Consider the following 19,488-nt stretch of genomic DNA (forward strand, 5'->3'; position numbering starts at 1 on the left):
TCCTCTGGTGGTAGAGGTTGAGTTTTCTATTTTTTTTTCATAGCGCGCTTGTAAATATTTTGATTGTTGTGGCCAAAAATAAAGGTGACGGGAAAAAAGAACAACTTCTGTGCTCCTGCTAATTCTTTTCAGTGCTTTCAACCATTCGCCCTACACTGAAAAAAAGAACTTGTTGGATTTACTTAATTCAATAGTGGACATTGGTTGCACACATTTGTTTTGCTTCAGCAGCAACTTAAACAATTAAGTTAAATTATCACAAGTTTTTCACATTTAATAAACATGTATATTTTGTGTTGATAACGTGTGATTGAAACATGTTATGATGAAGTGATTTGAGCTCCTAGAACACTTTAATCCGGTGCAATTTTCTCACTTTATTCCAACCCTATTCGATAACTTTTACTTAAATACTACCGGTCACGTAAATACTACATGTTATCTTCATTTTAAATGCTGATATTATATTCAAGTGTCAAATACTAAATTTTACAAATAGAGGTCTTACAACAGATTGTATTGTTCTCTTCAAAGATGGTTGCCAGTAACTCTTAGTAATCTTTCAAAACAAAATGTCTATTTTCACTGCAGTGACCATAGGTAAAGAATTGAACTAACATTACTGCTCCACTGAGATATAAATCAACAGTTAAGAAGTAATTTCTGTTTTACAGTGTTTTGACTCAGTCACAGCACAGAAGTTAGACATTTTCTTTTAGGCAACCATCTTGGAAAAACAACACAATCCCTCTGCTTAAGGCCCCTATTGTCTAGATTAAATAAAAATATTACAACTGTAAACAAATTAGTGCAATTACTGGACTGATTTAAAATGCAGACATTAGTAGCCATTAACATTCAAATAAACTATTACTACACAATAAACACTACTAGGAACACCCTGATAACTTTCTTAAACAATTATTACCCATTTTATCTCTGTTAATAATAAAAATTAGCAGTTGCATGTCAACACCTTTATTTATAAACAGAAATACAGGGTCAAAAATGGCAACAATATTGTGACATAAGTTAAAAACTCTTTACTCCAATTGAATTTAACCAAACATGTCATTTCACATGGTCCTGATGGGACTAGACTGCCAAACTCTACAGCTCTTAGAGCTCATTTTTAAAGAAAAATATAAACTGAAATATAAAAGTGCTGCCTATCAGAAAACTTGTACAAAAAGGGTAAAAAGGAGGCAGGGGGAGGAATGGCCCCATCAACATGGCAGTTACAGAGTTATAAACTTTAATACAAGTTCCTAACAATGAACTCTGATTGAACCTCCAAAACATAGGAGAGCAAGTTTAAGACTTACAACTCTCACCTGGAGCTGATCAAATCACATGTGAAACAGAATAAGACAATGTAATAAAACTCTGTTTTATAACAAGTGTTCTTTATCATTAAATCTAAACACAAGATAAACAAATATATATATATATATTTATAAAATCTGAACAGTGAACTCATTGAACAGTTTTTTGTTTTGGGTTGCTGATTGTTAACCCTGAAAATTTTACCTCCAAAAAGTAGGAGAGTACTGTAAATGTGAGATTTTAATGTCTTTCATACTTTAATATAAGTTCCTAACAATGAACTCTGATTTGCTGTGCTTAGTTGGTTATTCACCTTGGAAAAACAAATAAAAATTCAACCTCCAAAACATAGGAGAGCAAGTTTGAGACTTAGAAGTACTCTCACCTAGAGCTGACCACATCACGTACAAAAGAGCAAATTTTCCTAACAGGAGCAGTTTTGTTCCAACAAATATAAAACGTTTGAGGCATTTTACAGCAAGGAGGTAGTGTTTTTCAAATGTAAACAACTAAAAAAAATGTACTTTTATGGCACATTAATCAGTGAACTCGGATTTGCTGATTGTTCATCGGAAAATTCAACCTCCAAAACGGAGAGCAAGTGTGAGATTTAAATGTCCTCTCACCTGGAGCTTACCACATCATGTACACAACAGTGAGTTTTTCTTACAGGAGCAGTTTTGTTTTCAAGTTTTGAGCTTTTCTTGAGAGCTGAGTTGCATTCAACTCCATTACCAACTTTTGAATCACCTCAAAAGTGAAGCGTAGTTGTGATGGGTATCTCATGTTCAAGGAGTAAAAAAGTCCAAACAACATGGCTACTGCAAGGGCCACGTTATCAAGGTCCTGAAGAACCACAACACCTTCAATGATGATGCCAACATCAGAAGAGTCACTGCCTGGCGTCTCTCTGGTGACGTAGATGCCCACTGTAGTTTTTTCAATTGCACTCAGTGTAGCAGCCTCAGCCATGTCCTGTTTAAAGATAAAACATTTTTTTAAGATTCCTTTTTACACTGATCTCTTTAGAATGCAGCAATTCCTTACCATTTACTTAAACCCATGTTAGCAGAACAGTCGATGGCTGTAGCCAAAGACAGCCCTTCCAATGGACCATGATATTCATGGTCCATTTCTACGAAAGAAAAAAAACCCTGACATTTATTTAATCTCAAATGAAGAGGAACCTTGAAGATTTATATTCGTTTTTGTTTGAAAGATATTAGCCCACCAGAAGCCAGACTAAGCCAATAAAATGATTTAAGATTTTCTTTTAGACTCTCAATTTGGATGGTACAAGTCTGGTACTGTTTGGGCAATGAACATTCAAGCAAAAACTAATGTTAACATTAACTTCACACTTTTTTGGAAGTTGTTTTTATGTTCCTGGATGATTTTGATCATTAACCTGGACTTGATATACTCCAGGGCCATATCTCAGTCCCAGTTATACCCTTGTCAGACAAGTCAGCCCAGTATGGGAAGATGGCGTAATTTTCTTCAAAGGGATCAAAATGGGTGGTTATTCACTTTCATACAGGGTTCCTATTGCTTAATACAAGTTAAAATTAAGACTTTAAGACCTCTCTAATGCCCCTTTAAATTAAATTTAAGACCAAATTCACAATAAGCACAAATATGAAAAACGACAATTTTAGCCAAATGTTTATTTAAACATAAAACTGGCTGTGAGAGGAATTCTGTAAACTATTTAAAAAATAAAATTTACCAATTATTTTAATATTTGAGACAAATTACAATCATCCTACTTATAAAGTGTTAACATTAAGACCTCTGAAAGACTGATTTAAGACATTTTAAGGCTAATTAAAGCCTTATTTTTGGACTGATGAATTCAATGCAATGAAAGTGAAAAATCCTCCATTTATCAATAGGGGGATATGGAGAAAAATTGGTAGGTTTGAAAATCTAATGTGACAAGTTTCACTTATTGTTTTAATCTCAGCACTGGAATTACTTTGGAATTACTAGAATTACTTTCCCAAATTAATAAAGAGGGCCTTAACAGCCCAATATAATCACAGAAATAACTGAATGCATGGTTTTACAATGTTGTATAGCCAAAATCTACTCAAAACACTCACCATGTACTCCTGCACCAAGACATCAGGACTCTCATTCAGATAGATGCAGAGTCCTTTGATGAGGGACTCCCTTCGAACATCAGTGTCATCCTTAAGAATTACAACAAAGAAAATAGAGATGTGAACTCAAATTTTCAGTAGCACAAAATAAGGTGATCAAAAGACAAAAACTTTGACTTTTCTAACCAGTCATCATATGACACTAACATCTACAAAATATAAAAACTGTACATTTGACCTGACCATTATGGACTGGACTTTTTATAATGTCCTGATGATATAAAAAAGATAAATGTCTCACAGTGGAACAGTGAATGCAAAATAAAAATGAAAGGGTTATTTCAGTGAAATCAAAAATCCATCCCTCACTCCCTCCCTCCACCATTCACCCCCTCCTACCCTCCCTTCATAACTCAGTCCCTCCCTTCCATCACTCACTCAATCTACTTTATTTATAACTGCAGGTGGATTAGATTACCAGTAATCACACACCAAGTAAGCAATGCAATGGATACAGTATACCAATCTTTCACTAAACAAATGCAATGCATATGTACTTTATGGGATGGAAGAAGTTGAAAGTTCTTACCGTCATTGTGGCAGCTATGTTTTTCAGCTTTTTGCCCGGCTCACCCGATCGCTTTGCAAACACTCTCAGCAGACTTTCAGAAAGAAAGTCAAGCTGCGACAGAAATCTTGATTGTAGAGGCATTGTTGTGATGCGCTTGAATTCCGCATTTATCTGAAACAACATGAAATTATTATTAAATGACAGTCAAAAGATTTCAAGAGACATTTCAAACATTAAAAACAACATCTGCCATATTATGGCATGCATCATGAATGGTTGGTCATCTGGGCTTTGAAATGGGAATATTTTGAAACACAAACTAATAAAGTCAACCATTACCTTTAAACATTAATGCATTTATGACAGCTAGTCAAGGCATATTTTTTTTTATTACCTCTGCTGCATAAAAAAGAGCTGACCATCTCTCTTGTACATCACTGATCATGGGATCATCATAGACAATTTCTTGTCTCCTCAATGCAAATGTTGCATCCATTTTCTTTTTAATTGTCTCTCTGTTGTTGCGCTTCTTCACATCTGACAGGAGTTCAACCCTCATCTCCTCAAGGGACTGTTCACTTTCTCCAAGAGGAAAAGAGGGGCAGTAATCCACTTCACCCCTCTTTGGTCTTTTAACATCAAAAGCAGGGGAGCATTTCTCAGCTGGTTTATGTTTTAAAGAATTCACACATACTTCGGGACACCCTACTTTTCGAAGATGTGTGCGATAGTTTGACAACTTGTATTTGAGGCTCATTTTCCATCCTGCATAGCCACTGGGTGAGCCTTTTTCTTTTAAACATGGGTGTCTCAGGATGAGTGCCTCTGCAACTTGGTCAAACTTACTGTCTGTAAGATAAACTGTGTGCTTAACTATCTCCTGGATCAAGCCCTCTAATATGTCAGACTTTAACTTTGGATCAGGAATCAACAGCATCCCATTTTCTTTGAAAGCTACATGGGCCTTCTCTAGCTTAATTTCAGCATCGTACGTGAAACGGGGAACGCAGAACAAATCTGGCCAACAAGACCGTGATGATGATGTTGACTCTGAAGATGAAAGAATGATGGTGCTATCACCAGAACTGTATGAGGTGTCATCAGGAGCGCTGCCTGAAGCAATAGATAAACTGTCTTCACCTGGATCATGAGGTTGGTAGAATGTGTATATAACTTTGATTGTTGCTTTGTCTTGTAATTCTTCCATTGAAGTTAAGTTCACAAACTCATTGCCAAAAAGCGTGTCCATAAATTGCAGCCGGAAGGGTTCCACTATTTTACATTGAGTCTTTATTTCAGTCTCCAGTTCAGCAACAGTTGAAGGCAAACCAGCAGAAATCATGACCCTCTGACTACTGTCTGGTCCAAGGATAACTCTGAAAATGGCCTGAGCTGTCATGGTCCCACTTCACTTTATGCTCTGAAAGAATAAGAAAATGTAATTAGAATCTGTTTCAAAACAAGTGGCTTTCTTAATCACCAAATCTTTCCTTGTACTGTTACAACACTAATACATTAAATAATTTTACAACATAATACTAAAGAAAGAGAAAAAGACAGTAAGTGTAAAGGAAGTTAGGTTAGTTAGTAACATGAACCAAAACACCACGTAGTGTGTCCAGGGTTTCCATGCACATTAGTGTATGACAGCAGAGACAGCAATTTTTCTTGTTATAGTTTTTTTAGATCACTGTTAACACTTTTTCATCACCCCATGGGTGCTAGATGTTGCCCATTTCATAAAAAAACAAAACAAAAACAAAACAAAAAAAAAACCAAACGTATCCCTGTGGGTTATTCAGAGGTTTAGGGGAGCACAGGACAATACCAGAGGAAGTGCTCTCCAGGCTCAAAACAGAATTGAAAAGGAGTACTGTCCAGGGTTTCCATGTGATAATTTTTCAAAAATTTCAATAACATTTCCATAAATTTTCTATTTATTTGAGTAATACTTTGAAACAAATCTTAAGTGATCATATAGAAAAGTAATGTTCATATCTTATCTGTAGAGGAGGAAATAGATGAGAGGAAAGGGTGCGAAGAAGAGTTAAGCAGAGACAAGCCAAAAAAAAAAAAGGATGAAAACTGAGGAGATTTAAATGGGAAGAGAGGCAAGAACAGATGGAACAAACCAGAAAAAACAGGAGGTTGATGAGGAAAGAGATAGAGGGACAGAAAAATGGGATAAGCAAAAAAAGAGGAAGATGATGAAAAGTGAATGAGCTGAGAGGGGAGGAGCAAAAAAGTAGGAGAGAAGAAGCAAAAGAGGAGCACAAAGAGCCAACAGCTATGCCTAAACAAAAAACAATGGTAAATTCAAATCAAATTAAATTCCAGATTTTTTTAAACTAGTTAATAGCTATAGCTGAAATTGTTTATCTGAAAGAACCCCGGACGTCCTTTTAAACACTGTATGCACCTGAGGACACTTACATTAGCTTACCTAAAGACACAGATCGATCTCTTTAAGGTCACCATTCGCACGCCTCCAACTACATAGGCAGCCAGTGGATACTCATCAACTAGTTCAGAGACTTCAACAACAGCAAGTTCTCGCACCGGACATGGAGTCAGCTGAAAAGCTCCATAATGCTCACAATACCATCCACACAGCAGTTTTAACACAAAAAATAGTCTCTGCTGCAAAATGCATATTTGATGGATTTCTCCAAATTCAGGCAAGCCACCAAAAGAACCATGTGCCACGATCATACCTGTTCTGTATTGTATTCCCTTGCTCCAAACATTTTTTGCTAGGTTTATTTCAGATGCATAAGGATTTCTCTGTTTAAAAGCTTGTGCTAACTCTTCCTTCAAAAGCTCCAATGGAACAGTGGATGCATCTGACACTTCTAGCACTGGTTTATCAATATTTGGAGATGACAGGTGGTAACCAATCATAAACTGGTGCTTCACAGCCAGAGAAAAAGGCACATTTTTAAAGCAACTGCTGTGTTTCACAATTAAAAAAAAAAAAACTGTGCTTTGCCTCAAACCTCATGGTCCAAAGTCCCACAAGAGGTCCAAAAAGCTTAATTAGCTGCGAGTAATGTTCTATGTAGTGATGTTTGGGCAGCAATTTGTTGTTTGGAAACACCTCTTGATATCTTTGTCTGTGATCTGAAACTTTGCTCTCAAGGAAAGCAATAGACTCATCACTGTGAACTGGGGCAACCACTAGCTCAGCAATGTGTTTTAGATCCAGTAGGATCTGCCATGCTGGCTCATGTTCAGGAATCTTGGGGCCAATCAAAAATGGGAGCAATCTTAATAAGCACCAATTTTCATGTGCATTGCCCCCTATGGATTTCCTGCCTGAAAGGTTTTGTGGCAAAGGATGAGGCTTATTTGTTTTGTCTGTCCCCTTGTATGGGAAATGCAAAATAGAACTGTTTAGATCATCCAAAGTGATGTACTTCTTGGATATGAGTAATGTGAGGCAATGTGATATTTCAACCGGCACAATGCCTTCAAAAAGATCATGAGCAATGTCAGGAGGGTAACCACTGAGTACATGAAAATAAGAAAGCGCTTTAGTAAAAGGACAAGCTCTTTTAACTCCAAAAACGCTACTGCCGCTATCTAGGGCTGTTTTGACATGGGTTTCATGTGTTTCTTTTTTTCTGAGACTGAAAATCCCTGACCTAACCTCATGTGATTGAATGTCTGCACTTTGTGCTGTACAAAAACGACAAATGAAGGGGCCTGTAAAGTTTTCCACAAAGCCTGCTATTCCATGTGCTCCTAAATTATCAGCAACAATAGTCTGCACTGCACCCTTCAATGATTTGTTCAGTTGTGTGACAAAAATTCCATCAACTTCTAAAGATCTCAGGTCACGTAGTAGGGGCTCTAAAACCTTTTCATAGCCAAATGACTTTACATTGTTTGTTTTGCACAAAATGGCCAGGAAAATTGAGGACAAACTTGATTGAGACCCAGGGGGTAGGTTATTGAGTACCCAATACACAGCACAAAGTTTGTGAGTTTTGCGAGAGGTGCCCAAAGGGTTACAGACCTCAAAGTCATCAGCATACAAAGTTATGGACAGACTTAGGTCTTTCTCTGAAAACAAGCCATTTTCCTTACAATGCTGACCATCCTTATAAGACCTGTACAAAGTTTCGTTTCCACTCTCCGTTTTCCTTTCTATTTCGTGATTATTAACTATCTTGTCAACAATATCTTTCCTACTCAGCAGCACATGCAGGGACTCAAGGATGGAAATATACTGAAAAGTCTTGTTCTCTTTTGCATCCAGAATATATTGAACTGGTTCTACAATGTTAAATTTTGCCTTGTAATATTGTTTACGTTGATAGGCAGAACTCAATGGCCCACCCTTTTCGATGGCCTTATTTAGAGGACTTGCTGAGCAAAGAGAAGAAATTATTTCTTCTATTACAGCTCTGTCAACTTGGAGCTTGTGCTTCTGAAAAATGTTCACTAGAACACCTTCTACATAAGATTTTGAGAGATTGTCAGTTAAGTGGTTTAGTTCTACCAAAAAATCACTGATTGCTTTGCCTGATACATTAGAAAAATGTTCTAATTTTAACAAAGCTGCTGCCAAACTGTGCTCAATTACATCTGGGAGATCATTTGGAACCTCAGCACTGGTACCTGGCTGAGCATCCTCACCAATGTCATCATCAAAAGAATTGGAAGGAGATTCAGGGTGAGCAGCTGTGGCTGATACTACTATTCCTGGTTTAAAATCGTCTAGTGAATAAGACCTATGTTTCCTGCTTTTGTGGGATTTAAATGAGCCTAAGATGTTGGTTTTAAAGTTGCAATCCACCAACATACAAGTTACAACCTCATTTTTTTTCAAATGTGCATTAATGTGGGTCCAATAATCCCTCTCAGACACAAGATCCTTACACGGACACAAATGGCAGCTAAATGTACATCCCCTTGACTGACATGGGGTAGTTTTAATAACATGACATCTATTCAAATGAATTAACAGGGCATTCCATGTTTTAAAACTACATGGGCAGCTTGCATGTACACATGGAATACGACTGTTATTTCCGTGATGCCTATGTCTCACTCGATAATGCCTCAGAATTTGTGACCTACTTGGTAAAACTAATGGGCAGGCCTTGCATTGCCACATTAACTCTGTCACTGGAACACTTCTAGCACCATTCACTGAAAAAGTGGAAACAAAAAAAGGATCAATATCTAGTGAGGACAATAGAGTTTGATATGTCAAGAATGCATTTTTGAATCATCATAGAAAACAAGCGGAAGAACAAGAGAAAGAAACAAAGTCTAAAAAGGATTTCCTAGAATTACTTATGACCAGCAAGTCACAAACTGTAAAATGGCTAACCAAATGTGGGACAGGCTTAAACCACTTAAGGTCCTCTTACATGATAAACTTTCAGACAACTTGTGCCATCTTATGAAAATTTAATCCAACACTGAAGATAGAGTTTTAAAAAATCCACTTAAAGCTCATTTTAAACATGAACAGATTGTAAAGCTAACAGTAAAAATAATCTTTAAAAAATGTTCACAAGTTGTCTAAAACATTATCTGACTAGGACTTTACTGACTCCAAAGGGTTAAATAAATAATAGTTATACTTAGAAATATTTAATAGTGCTTAAGTGCTCTGTATTGGTCATTTTTTAAATATTTTGTAACTGTACACTCTTGGAGCAAAATATCAGAAACAGAAAATGTTTTACTGAAGTAGACTACACCACGTCAGATAAACTAGTTGCATTAATCACCTTTCTGACAATATAAAAAGATATGGCAGATTTTAAATTTCAAAAGTGGATTAATTAGGCAGTGTGAGCGTTAGTGATGAGTCGGTCGCGAATGATCCGGCTCTAAGAGTCGGCTCTTTGAAGTGAAGCCGATGTGTGCGTCTGTATCTGAACTGAAGGGGAGGGGAGGCGCGCGCGCGCGCACACACACACACACACACAGAGACACACACTGAGAGCGAGAGAAGTTTGCGCAATAAATAGATAAATTAAAGCTAGGTGAAGAAAATAAGTGACAGAAAGCGTAGTAAAGTTTAGATAGACAGATCAAAGGCAGAGTTTAGACTGTGCAAAATTAAAATTTCATATCGAAAACAACCTGCAATCTGTTCCATGTTGAGTATATAAATAAAGCCATATTAATAATAATAATAAACATTTATACTGTGTTTTTACAATAGTAATTAATTGTACACATCATTTGGTAATAAACTATGGAGCTCAAACGCTGCCATAAGTATCTGAATCTGAATTTTATAAATTTGAAATATTTCAATCTGAATTTTATAAATTTGAAATATTTCAATCTGAATTTTATAAATTTGAAATATTTCAATCTGAATTTTATAAATTTGAAATATTTAATGGCGTAATTTATAAATTTGAATTTTAACAATGCTTTTTTGTGATTTGAACTTGTGAGGTGGTGAAATTTGCTGTTGAAAAATTTTCATTTCAAAATTACAACTTGCAATTTTCAGATTTTAAAAATTCAGATAAAAAAAATTCAGATCTCTCAGATTCAAATCTCAGAAATACGAATTCAAGCTTGAGGTGAAACATCCGGGTTTCCCAGGAAAAGTAAACTTTCCAGAGCGATTCGAACGCAGCATTTAACCAATCACAGCGCTGCCTCACCTGCGTTCATGTCTGTGGAGGAGAAATGAATCCCAATGAGGAAAGTGCATCCAAAGTTCTTCAGATCCACACAGTCAGCTAATTATTTATAGTTCTGGTAAATACTCAACGTGCTTTACGGCAAGTTTTATATTTTGCGTTATGTAACGCTGGTGGCGTGATAACGCGCGGGGTAAGGTTAGTTAGCGTTAGCTAGCTTGTTGGTAGTGGTTAGCTAAGAGTTTTGCTTGGCATGAGCTGGTCTGAGTTTAGGAAGGCATGGATATTCCGTTGCTTGCACATATTAAAACGGGGAGTTCAGAAATGTTGTGAAACTTCTTTCCTGGTGTGCCGTATAGCACTTCAGAGTTCAGTCTTTACCTCATTTACCTAACACACCTGGTTCGACTCATCTGGTCAGTTGAGGTTGACACTTTGGATGCACTTACCTCATTGGGATTCATTTCTCCTCCACAGACATGAACGCAGGTGAGGCAGCGCTGTGATTGGTTAAATGCTGCGTTCGATCGCTCTGGAAAGTTTACTTTTCCTGGGAAACCCGGATGTTTCACCTCAAACTTGAATTCGTATTTCTGAGATTTGAATCTGAGAGATCTGAATTTTTTTTATCTGAATTTTTAAAATCAGAAAATTGCAAGTTGTAATTTTGAAATGAAAATTTTTCAACAGCAAATTTCACCACCTCACAAGTTCAAAACACAAAAAAAGCATTGTTAAAATTCAAATTTATAAATTACGCCATTAAATATTTCAAATTTATAAAATTCAGATTGAAATATTTCAAATGTATAAAATTCAGATTGAAATATTTCAAATGTATAAAATTCAGATTCAAATACTTATGGCAGCGTTTGAGCTCCATAATAAACTGATTTAAGATACAAAAAAAGTGAAAGGAGCCAGTTGGGAGCCGAAAGAGCCGACTCTTTTAAGAGAGCCGATCCAAAAGAACCGACTCTCCGAAAAGAGCCGAAATGCCCATCACTAGTGAGCGCGCACACGCTGCACTTGTTTAAACAATCTGTGTTGTACATAGTAGTTAAAATATGGTAACTTAAACAGCAAGTACTGTTCTTACCACAAAAACTTGAGCAAACGGTCGAGCTGACTCCAGGTGAATACGCAGTTGTGTTTGCCTCTCAATCTGCAGCAAAACAGGGGGAAAAAATGGGTTGGGGTGGTAAGCTAATTTAATGCTAGCTTAAGGCTGCCGATGTCCTTAGCCGAGGCTCTTTGATGGCCAAATCTCACTGACACCATGCAGTTAATACACAACTGAACAGTCAGTTGGCAAACATATTGTAGCGGCGATATGTGAGTGATGTTTGGCTCCGCCAATCAGAGTTCAGCATCCAGTTTATATGTGTGTGTTCGGACTTTCTGACTCAGTTACAGTTTATGAGACTTGCCGTGTTGCCCCAGCATCGAACGCTGAAGATTGTTCGGGTGCTGGAGCTAGGTAGTCCTACTGTTGTAAAGCTCTTGATCCTGACTAAAGAGTTAACTGAACTATACCTTGTCGTGTGTCTAATTTCCACACCTCCACCATCGCGCGCAGCATCTCCGCCTGACGAGCAGTTAGCACAGTGGCTACACGAGCCGACCCTCTCCGATAGCAAGATAGCTAATGCAAGTGATGCAGTGCGGGCGATAACAAACAAACAAGAAACGCGACAACTGGCGTCAGAAGCGGGATTTTGACATCGCCATTGCAGAGTGTGGCAAGTGTTTAAACTCATTAAACGCTGAATAAAGAACATTCCAAAAAATAAAGTTCCTGGGGGCAGAAGCTTGTGCTGCTAAAAACCTAGAACAACCACCAGCCTGGCTACAGATCTTGTTAGAGCACCAAACCAAACAGCTGCAGCAAATGTTGTCCCCAGTACTGACTCAGACAGCTGTCAAAGATATTCAAACACCCTGGCTGAAGCAGCCTGATGGGAATGATCAGTCAAATACTGTGTCAAGTTCATCACCAATCGAACATTACAAAGAGGTGCTTCCCACCATTCCATCCGGCCCCCCTGATTTTTCCCCAGAACTAGAGGTGATCCGGCAGTGCTCTCGCACATCAGCCCCTGTAAGACAATGGAATGTGGACGAGTCTATAGAGCCAGCAGTGCGTAGACGTTCTACTAACAGGAGAGGTGGTGGTCTGTCACCCATTGCAACAACATCTCCAAACAGTGCCAACCCTCAGTTCCCAGGCCACGACAGGGATATGGGCATGCACAACAATAATAGCCATCATGGCAACCATGCAGCACCACGTTACTCCACATGCTGTGCCAGCTCAAAGGCCCTTGCAGCATTCGAAGGAAAGGATGACTGGGCTTCCTTCTTTATTCCCTTTGAAAGAATGGCTCAGAGACAAAATTGGACAAGCACTGAAAGAGTGGATAGACTACATGAGAGGCTGAGAGGGTCGGCTATTCGTTTCGTGTGCTCGCTGCCTGAGCATGTCAGAGAAGATTATGCTCTCCTAACAGAACAGCTGGCACAGAGGTATGGCCACACAGACCCACCAAACACAGCACGCCGTCGTTTAAATGAGCTACGGCAACAGAAGGAACCTACAGCTGAGTTTGCGGAGGAGATTCGTCGGCTGGTCACCTTAGCATATCCAGGAGTGGATCTTCAACTGCAGGACCAACTGGCAGCTGACGCATTCCTTCGGGGCCTTTGCAACCAGCGAATCGCATATGAGGTAATGAACAAAGACCCGCCCACACTGACAGAGGCTCAAAAACTGGTAGAAGCACACGAACACAATTTTAAAGCAACATTAGGCCGAGATGGAGAGCTAAGGGGAAAAGTCAGACGTATTTCCTGGGCAGATGAACACACTAAAACAGAAATGTCTACCTCACTCAATGCACAGGTACCACAACGGACCACATATGCTACAGTGGACCAACTGAAGCTGCTGGTATAGAAGGTGGAGAAACTCCAAGCTACTGTTGACGCGTTAGCCCATAAAGTGTCAGTTGGAGAGGAACCCCCCCCCCACGTCCAGAAGCAAGGATGGAACAACAGCGTGGGAGAACTTTTGTGCGTAAGCTAGGAGATCCCAACCACCTGAACACTTCACGATCACCAAGCCCATCCACAAGCAATAAAGGTGCATGTTTCCAGTGTGGAGAATTTGGTCACTTTAAAAGGCAGTGTTCCCGGTCTCCTAGCCCCAAGCTGCAGGGAAACTAGAATCGGCCAGGTCCAGAGGCCAGGGCCTGGCCGGTACTCAGAGTGGCCATAATGCTAGTATTATCCAGAACAAAAATAGACCCCTTAAACCATCTGTAGTCACAGTCGGCAGAGCCACCAGTGAAGGGCCCAGTCTACAAATTCCCATCCAGGTAAATCATTTATCCATCATGTGTGTTGTAGATACAGGAGCTGAAGCCACTGTGATGTCCAGTGAAGTGTACAAGCAGCTCAACTTAGAAAGCCAGCCAGAGAGTAAGAGAGCCTGTTTGCGAAACGCAGAGTCCGGAAAGACAATGGGGGTATTTGATGGCTATAAAGTGACACTGAAGGTTGGCAGTAAAGAGTGGGACTGGATCGTGTACATAGCCCCCATTCAGGACTCCCTCCTCCTGGGATTGGATTTTATGATAAAAGCTAATGTGACCATACAAAGAGGGCCCAAAGTCTTCATTGAGGGTGAGCTCGTGCCCAGCTATGTTAGGGGTGGACCTGAGGGAGGTTATGCAATATCCCGGGTGTTATTAACAAGACCACTGACCCTTCCTCCGCAGAGTGAGTGTGATACCTGGGGCTTCGTTGAACACCCACACCCTGAAATAACAGCGGTCCTGGAGCCGGTTGGCCTTGCAGATGGTGTTTCCTCGGGAAGTGTCCTTGTAAACATGGAGCCAAAAGTGCCTGTTCGGCTATGCAATATATCTGCTGTTAGCACACACCTCGCCAAGGGCACTTGTCTGGGAATTCTCATTGAAACACTTCCCTTACAAGAGATGTGCCCTAAAGACTTCCGCAAGTTTCAGAACCAAGATCGAGATAGCCTGAAGGCTACAAAGAGTCCTGGCCAAAGCAATCGTCCTGGTGAAGAAAGAATTTCACGACAGGTACGCCGGTGCAACAAGTATAATGATGTTCTAGGTCTACCAGCCCACCTACAAGAACTATTCACAGCAGCTGGCAGCGGCCTCAGTGAAGAGCAAGAGGGTAAGCTCCTACTACTTCTCTTAAAGTACCAGTCTGTGTTTGCTACTGGTGACAGTGACCTAGGTCACTTCAACATGGTGACCCATCGGATTGACACCGGCAGTGCTCGGCCCATCAGGCAAGCAACCCGCCGCACACCGCTGGGGTTCCAGGCGGAGGAGGAGGAACACCTCAAGGGAATGTTGAGCTCAGGTGTTGTTGTACCTTCCATCTCAGAGTGGGCATCGCCTGTGGTCCTGGTTAGAAAGAAAGACGGTGGGGTTAGATGGTGTATCGATTATCGAAAGCTCAATGAACTCACTCTGAAAGATGCTTACCCACTTCCTAACATCGAAGAATGCCTTGACACCTTGCAAGGTGCTACTGTGTTTTCCACCCTGGATCTACAGAGTGGATACTGGCTGTTCCAGAAGGGCAGCTGGCAAGGTGGATGGAGGAGTTAGGCCAGTACGACTTCCAGATTAAGCATCGTCCCGGGGCACGACATAGTAATGCAGATGCGTTGTCCAGAAAGGTGGCTCAATCACAGTGTGACTGCTACCAAGCCGGAAGAGACTTATCTGCACTGCCCTGTGGTGGATGTGCACACTGCCAGAGGCTACAAGATCAATGGGCCAGATTCGAAGCTGATGTGGATGATGTGGTACCACTTGCCATAAGACATGTGACAAAGGGCCAAGAGATCCAGGCAGTTGTCGGCTCAGCCTCACCAGAAAATGCCTCACGCTCATCCTCAGGCTCCCAGAACCCCGATGACGAGGAGTTCACGGAAGTTAACTGGATGTCTCAATACAGTAAGGCAAGGCAAGGCAAGGCAAGTTTATTTGTATAGCACCTTTCATACACAGTGGCAATTCAAAGTGCTTTACATAAGGAAAAATTAAAAATTAAAAGCATTAAAACATTCCTGAGATCTAGAACCTCAGAAAGACTTCTTGCAAACATTTAGTTACAATTAAAAACATGAAATGCAAACAAGAGAGATAAAGATTAAGAACTTGAAAAATTAAAAGAAAATATTGTAAAATATACCCTACAATTTGGTAAATACGAAATTAAAACAAGAGAAATAAGCAAATAAAACATAAAAACTAAAAGAAAATATAGTAAAATATACCTTACAGTTTAGAGATTATGGAATTAAAACAAGACTAAAAGAAATATGGTAAAATGAGGATGATAGTAAAAATATCGAGCTCAATCATAGGCACAAGAAAAAAGAAAAGTTTTTAACCTGGATTTAAAGATTTCTATGTTTGAGGAACATCTAATATCTCCTGGCAGTCTGTTCCAGTTATATGCAGCCCAACAACTAAATGCTGCTTCACCATGTTTAGTTTGGACTCTGGGCTCTACTAGCTGACCTGAGTCCATGGATCTAAGAGATCTACTGGGTTTATATTCTCTGAACATTTCTGAGATGTATTCTGGGCCGAACCCATTCAGTGATTTATAGACCAGTAGCAGCACCTTAAATTCTATTCTGTAACTAACCGGAAGCCAGTGTAGAGATTTTAGAACTGGAGTGATGTGCTCAGTTCTCTTTGTCTTGGTTAAAACTCTTGCAGCAGCGTTCTGAATGAGCTGTAACTGTTTAATGGTCTTTTTGGGAAGTCCAGTTAAGAGACCATTACAATAGTCCACCCTACTGGAGATAAAAGCATGGATCAGCTTCTCTAGGTCTTGTTGGCACACTAGACCCTTGATTTTGGCTATATTTCTAAGATGGTAGAAGGCTGTTTTGGTGATGGTTTTTATATGGCTGGTGAATGTAAGATCTGAGTCTATTAGAACGCCAAGATTTCGGACTTGGTCTTTGGTTTTTAGAGCCCAGTAAGCAAGAGCTAGAGAACGAGCAAAGACAGGATCCATGCTTGGGTCTTCTCCACCAGTGGATGGACATGGGAGAGATCCCTGAACGAGAGCAAGTTGCCCTTAGAAGCCCAGCCATCAGGAAGTATTGGCTGTGTTGGCCTCAGGTAGAGCGTCATGGAGGAGTCCTCTATTACAGATGGGAGAGTGACACTGGGGCCCTTCCTCAGCTTCGTCTGCTGGTGCCTAGGTCCCTCGTAAAGGAGTTGATGGACTTTTGTCACAGCTCACCTCTGTCCGGTCACCTTGGTGTTGGTAAAACACTACACAGAGCCCGACAACACTTTCTCTGGCATGGGATGGTGGGAGATGTTAGGCTCTTCATCCAAAAATGCCCCCAGTGTCAAGCAAGCAAGGCCGTAGGCTCAACAGGGAGAGCTCCTTTGCAAATGTACCAGGCTGGTGCACCCATGGACAGGCTGCATCTGGATGTTGTGGGCCCCTTTCCCGTCTCCACTTCAGGCAATAAGTACATACTGGTAATAATAGACCAGTTCACACGTTGGGTGGAGGCATTCGCCATACCGGACCAGACTGCAGAGACTACTGTTCAGAAGCTTGTGTTCGAGTTTGTGGCACGATTTGGCTCACCCTTGGAAATTCACACAGATCAAGGTAGAAACTTTGAGAGTGATCTCTTTGCCCAAGTGTGCCATCTACTTAAGGTAACAAAGACCCGAACCACACCTTACCATCCATCCTCAAACGGCCAGGTAGAAAGGTTCAACAGAACCCTGCTCCAAATGGTAAGATGTTATGTGGACAAAAACCAACGAGACTGGGATGAGTACCTCCCACTATTAACAGCGGCCTACCGAAGTTCACCACATGCTTGCACAGGGTTCACCCCAAACCGAATGATGCTGGGCAGAGAGGTACATCAGCCGCAAGACCTCCTGTTGCGAGTTACTCATCTTGACAGTAATAGAGCCCCACCTCCTGCGTTTGTGGAAAGCCTGGAGGAGAAGTTGGAACAAACACATGAGTTGGCGAGGGAACACCTGCGAGCTGCCCAGATCAGGCAGAAGAGACAGCATGACCTCCGTGCCAAGGAGCAGCCCTACGAGGTGGGAGACCTGATATACATAAAGGACAGCACGGAGAAGAAAGGCCTGAGTCCAAAGCTTCAGCCCCCTTGGAAAGGTCCCTTACTCATAACCAAGTGCCTGGGCCCGGTGCTCTTCGAAGTCCGAGATCAAAGGGGCACCAAAATCCTCCATCATGATCGGCTACAGCCCTATACATCTGACATGGTGCCAGGATGGATCAAACGACTCAGACACCCATTAAGAGAGGAGAGCAGCAGAGGTGCTGAACATCATGGAGACCCTCCTATGTCCCCTGAAAAAGCGACCCAGATCTTCGGTCCCAACATGTCCTCTTGCCATGAGTCCAGCGATGACAATGGAATAGGCCCTTTGCCTGTAGAGACACAACAAGCCATGAAACCCCAATGCCTGATGGCTGAACCCAAACCCCCGCCAAACACTGCCCCAGACATGGAAGAGAACGCAGCAAACGTGCAAATTACAAGCCGAGGCCGTGTTGTGCGCAAACCCCAGCGCTACCGGGACAGTCCGGGCTAAAGACTGTTATTAGAATAGGTTGTTCTTAGTCAGGTTAAAACATGGTAGTGGTAACAGTTCAGGAGCCACAAGAGACTTCTTATTTTAGTAAGAGCAGCTAGTTTAAGTACATTGTTCCATGTTTGCATTGTTGATCTATCTTTTTCTAAAACTGTTTAGATGCTGAAGGGACTCAGCATGTCTAGAGGGGGGGTAGTTTAGCGGCGATATGTGAGTGATGTTTGGCTCCGCCAATCAGAGTTCAGCATCCAGTTTATATGTGTGTGTTCGGACTTTCTGACTCAGTTACAGTTTATGAGACTTGCCGTGTTGCCCCAGCATCGAACGCTGAAGATTGTTCGGGTGCTGGAGCTAGGTAGTCCTACTGTTGTAAAGCTCTTGATCCTGACTAAAGAGTTAACTGAACTATACCTTGTCGTGTGTCTAATTTCCACACCTCCACCATCGCGCGCAGCATCTCCGCCTGACGAGCAGTTAGCACAGTGGCTACACGAGCCGACCCTCTCCGATAGCAAGATAGCTAATGCAAGTGATGCAGTGCGGGCGATAACAAACAAACAAGAAACGCGACAATATTCACACAGAACACGAAGTATTTTAGGAGCATCACAGAATTAAGTTGTGTGCCATGCTACGGCCCGCGCCCTCAAAAACAACTTCAAATGAAGCAGCGCTAGTATGAAGCAGATAAAAAACAGCGCTGGCAAACAGGCTCACGACAAGTATTTAACGTTACATAGTGATTCTCAAAACAATTAACTACATTTGACTGCGATTTTGATAATATTCATCCAGAAAATCAAGACTTACTGAACAAAGTAGGAATGAGCACTCCGACCAACTCCAACCATTTCTTCTCCTTGTTACGTTGAGGGCGCGAAACAAAATCCTGTGCAGTATCGTGAGATTTAACATTGATACGTTATTGATTCACTTCAGTCGAACATGATATGAACAAATTCATGTACTCTCTCTGCGTGTTATTTAGTTTTTACACAATAAAATTACATGTCTGTTTAAACATGAGGCAGTTGTGTTAAATACACTCAAAATGCTTACATAAATCCAAGACATGGCTAGTCTCCTTTTTTTCAGTGTAGATGATAAATATTTAAGAAAAGAAGAAATCAGGAAAGGCACTGAATAAATGGTGGTTAATAAATTGAAAAAGAAAATCTTCATAAATGTATCACTGC

At 40.6% G+C, this 19,488-nt stretch overlaps 1 protein-coding gene across 4 annotated transcripts; it reads right to left on the reverse strand.

The window, feature by feature from the left end:
* Positions 1-969: 969 nt before the first annotated feature.
* On the reverse strand, positions 970-19,435 carry LOC134326788 (uncharacterized). 4 transcript variants are annotated; one of them, XM_063008944.1, is made up of 8 exons: positions 19,352-19,435; positions 19,103-19,181; positions 11,725-11,790; positions 9,088-9,159; positions 4,397-5,422; positions 4,021-4,173; positions 3,432-3,521; positions 970-2,301 (listed from the first exon to the last, which is right to left on the reverse strand). In XM_063008944.1, the coding sequence occupies exons 5-8, from the start codon at positions 5,399-5,401 to the stop codon at positions 1,993-1,995; spliced, it is 1,557 nt and encodes a 518-aa protein (XP_062865014.1). In that variant the 5' UTR covers positions 5,402-5,422; positions 9,088-9,159; positions 11,725-11,790; positions 19,103-19,181; positions 19,352-19,435; the 3' UTR covers positions 970-1,992. The 4 variants fall into 4 exon arrangements, with proteins under 4 accessions (XP_062865014.1, XP_062865016.1, XP_062865015.1 ...); XM_063008946.1 differs by lacking the exon at positions 9,088-9,159; XM_063008945.1 differs by lacking the exon at positions 19,352-19,435 and having other exon boundaries at positions 19,103-19,248.
* Between the last annotated feature and the right edge of the window lie 53 nt (positions 19,436-19,488).

The sequence above is a fragment of the Trichomycterus rosablanca genome, chromosome 14 (genome assembly GCF_030014385.1).
Source record: "Trichomycterus rosablanca isolate fTriRos1 chromosome 14, fTriRos1.hap1, whole genome shotgun sequence".
NCBI lineage: Eukaryota > Metazoa > Chordata > Actinopteri > Siluriformes > Trichomycteridae > Trichomycterus > Trichomycterus rosablanca.

Coding starts and splice junctions, on each gene's coding strand:
- LOC134326788 (XM_063008946.1), bottom strand. CDS start 5,401: ATGACAGCTCAGGCCATTTTCAGAGTTATCCTTGGACCAGACAGTAGT. Junction 3,522..4,020: donor ACATAGCTGCCACAATGACG/GTAAGAACTTTC, acceptor GTAATTCTTAAG/GATGACACTGATGTTCGAAG. Junction 2,302..3,431: donor TCTTGGTGCAGGAGTACATG/GTGAGTGTTTTG, acceptor ATCTTTAAACAG/GACATGGCTGAGGCTGCTAC.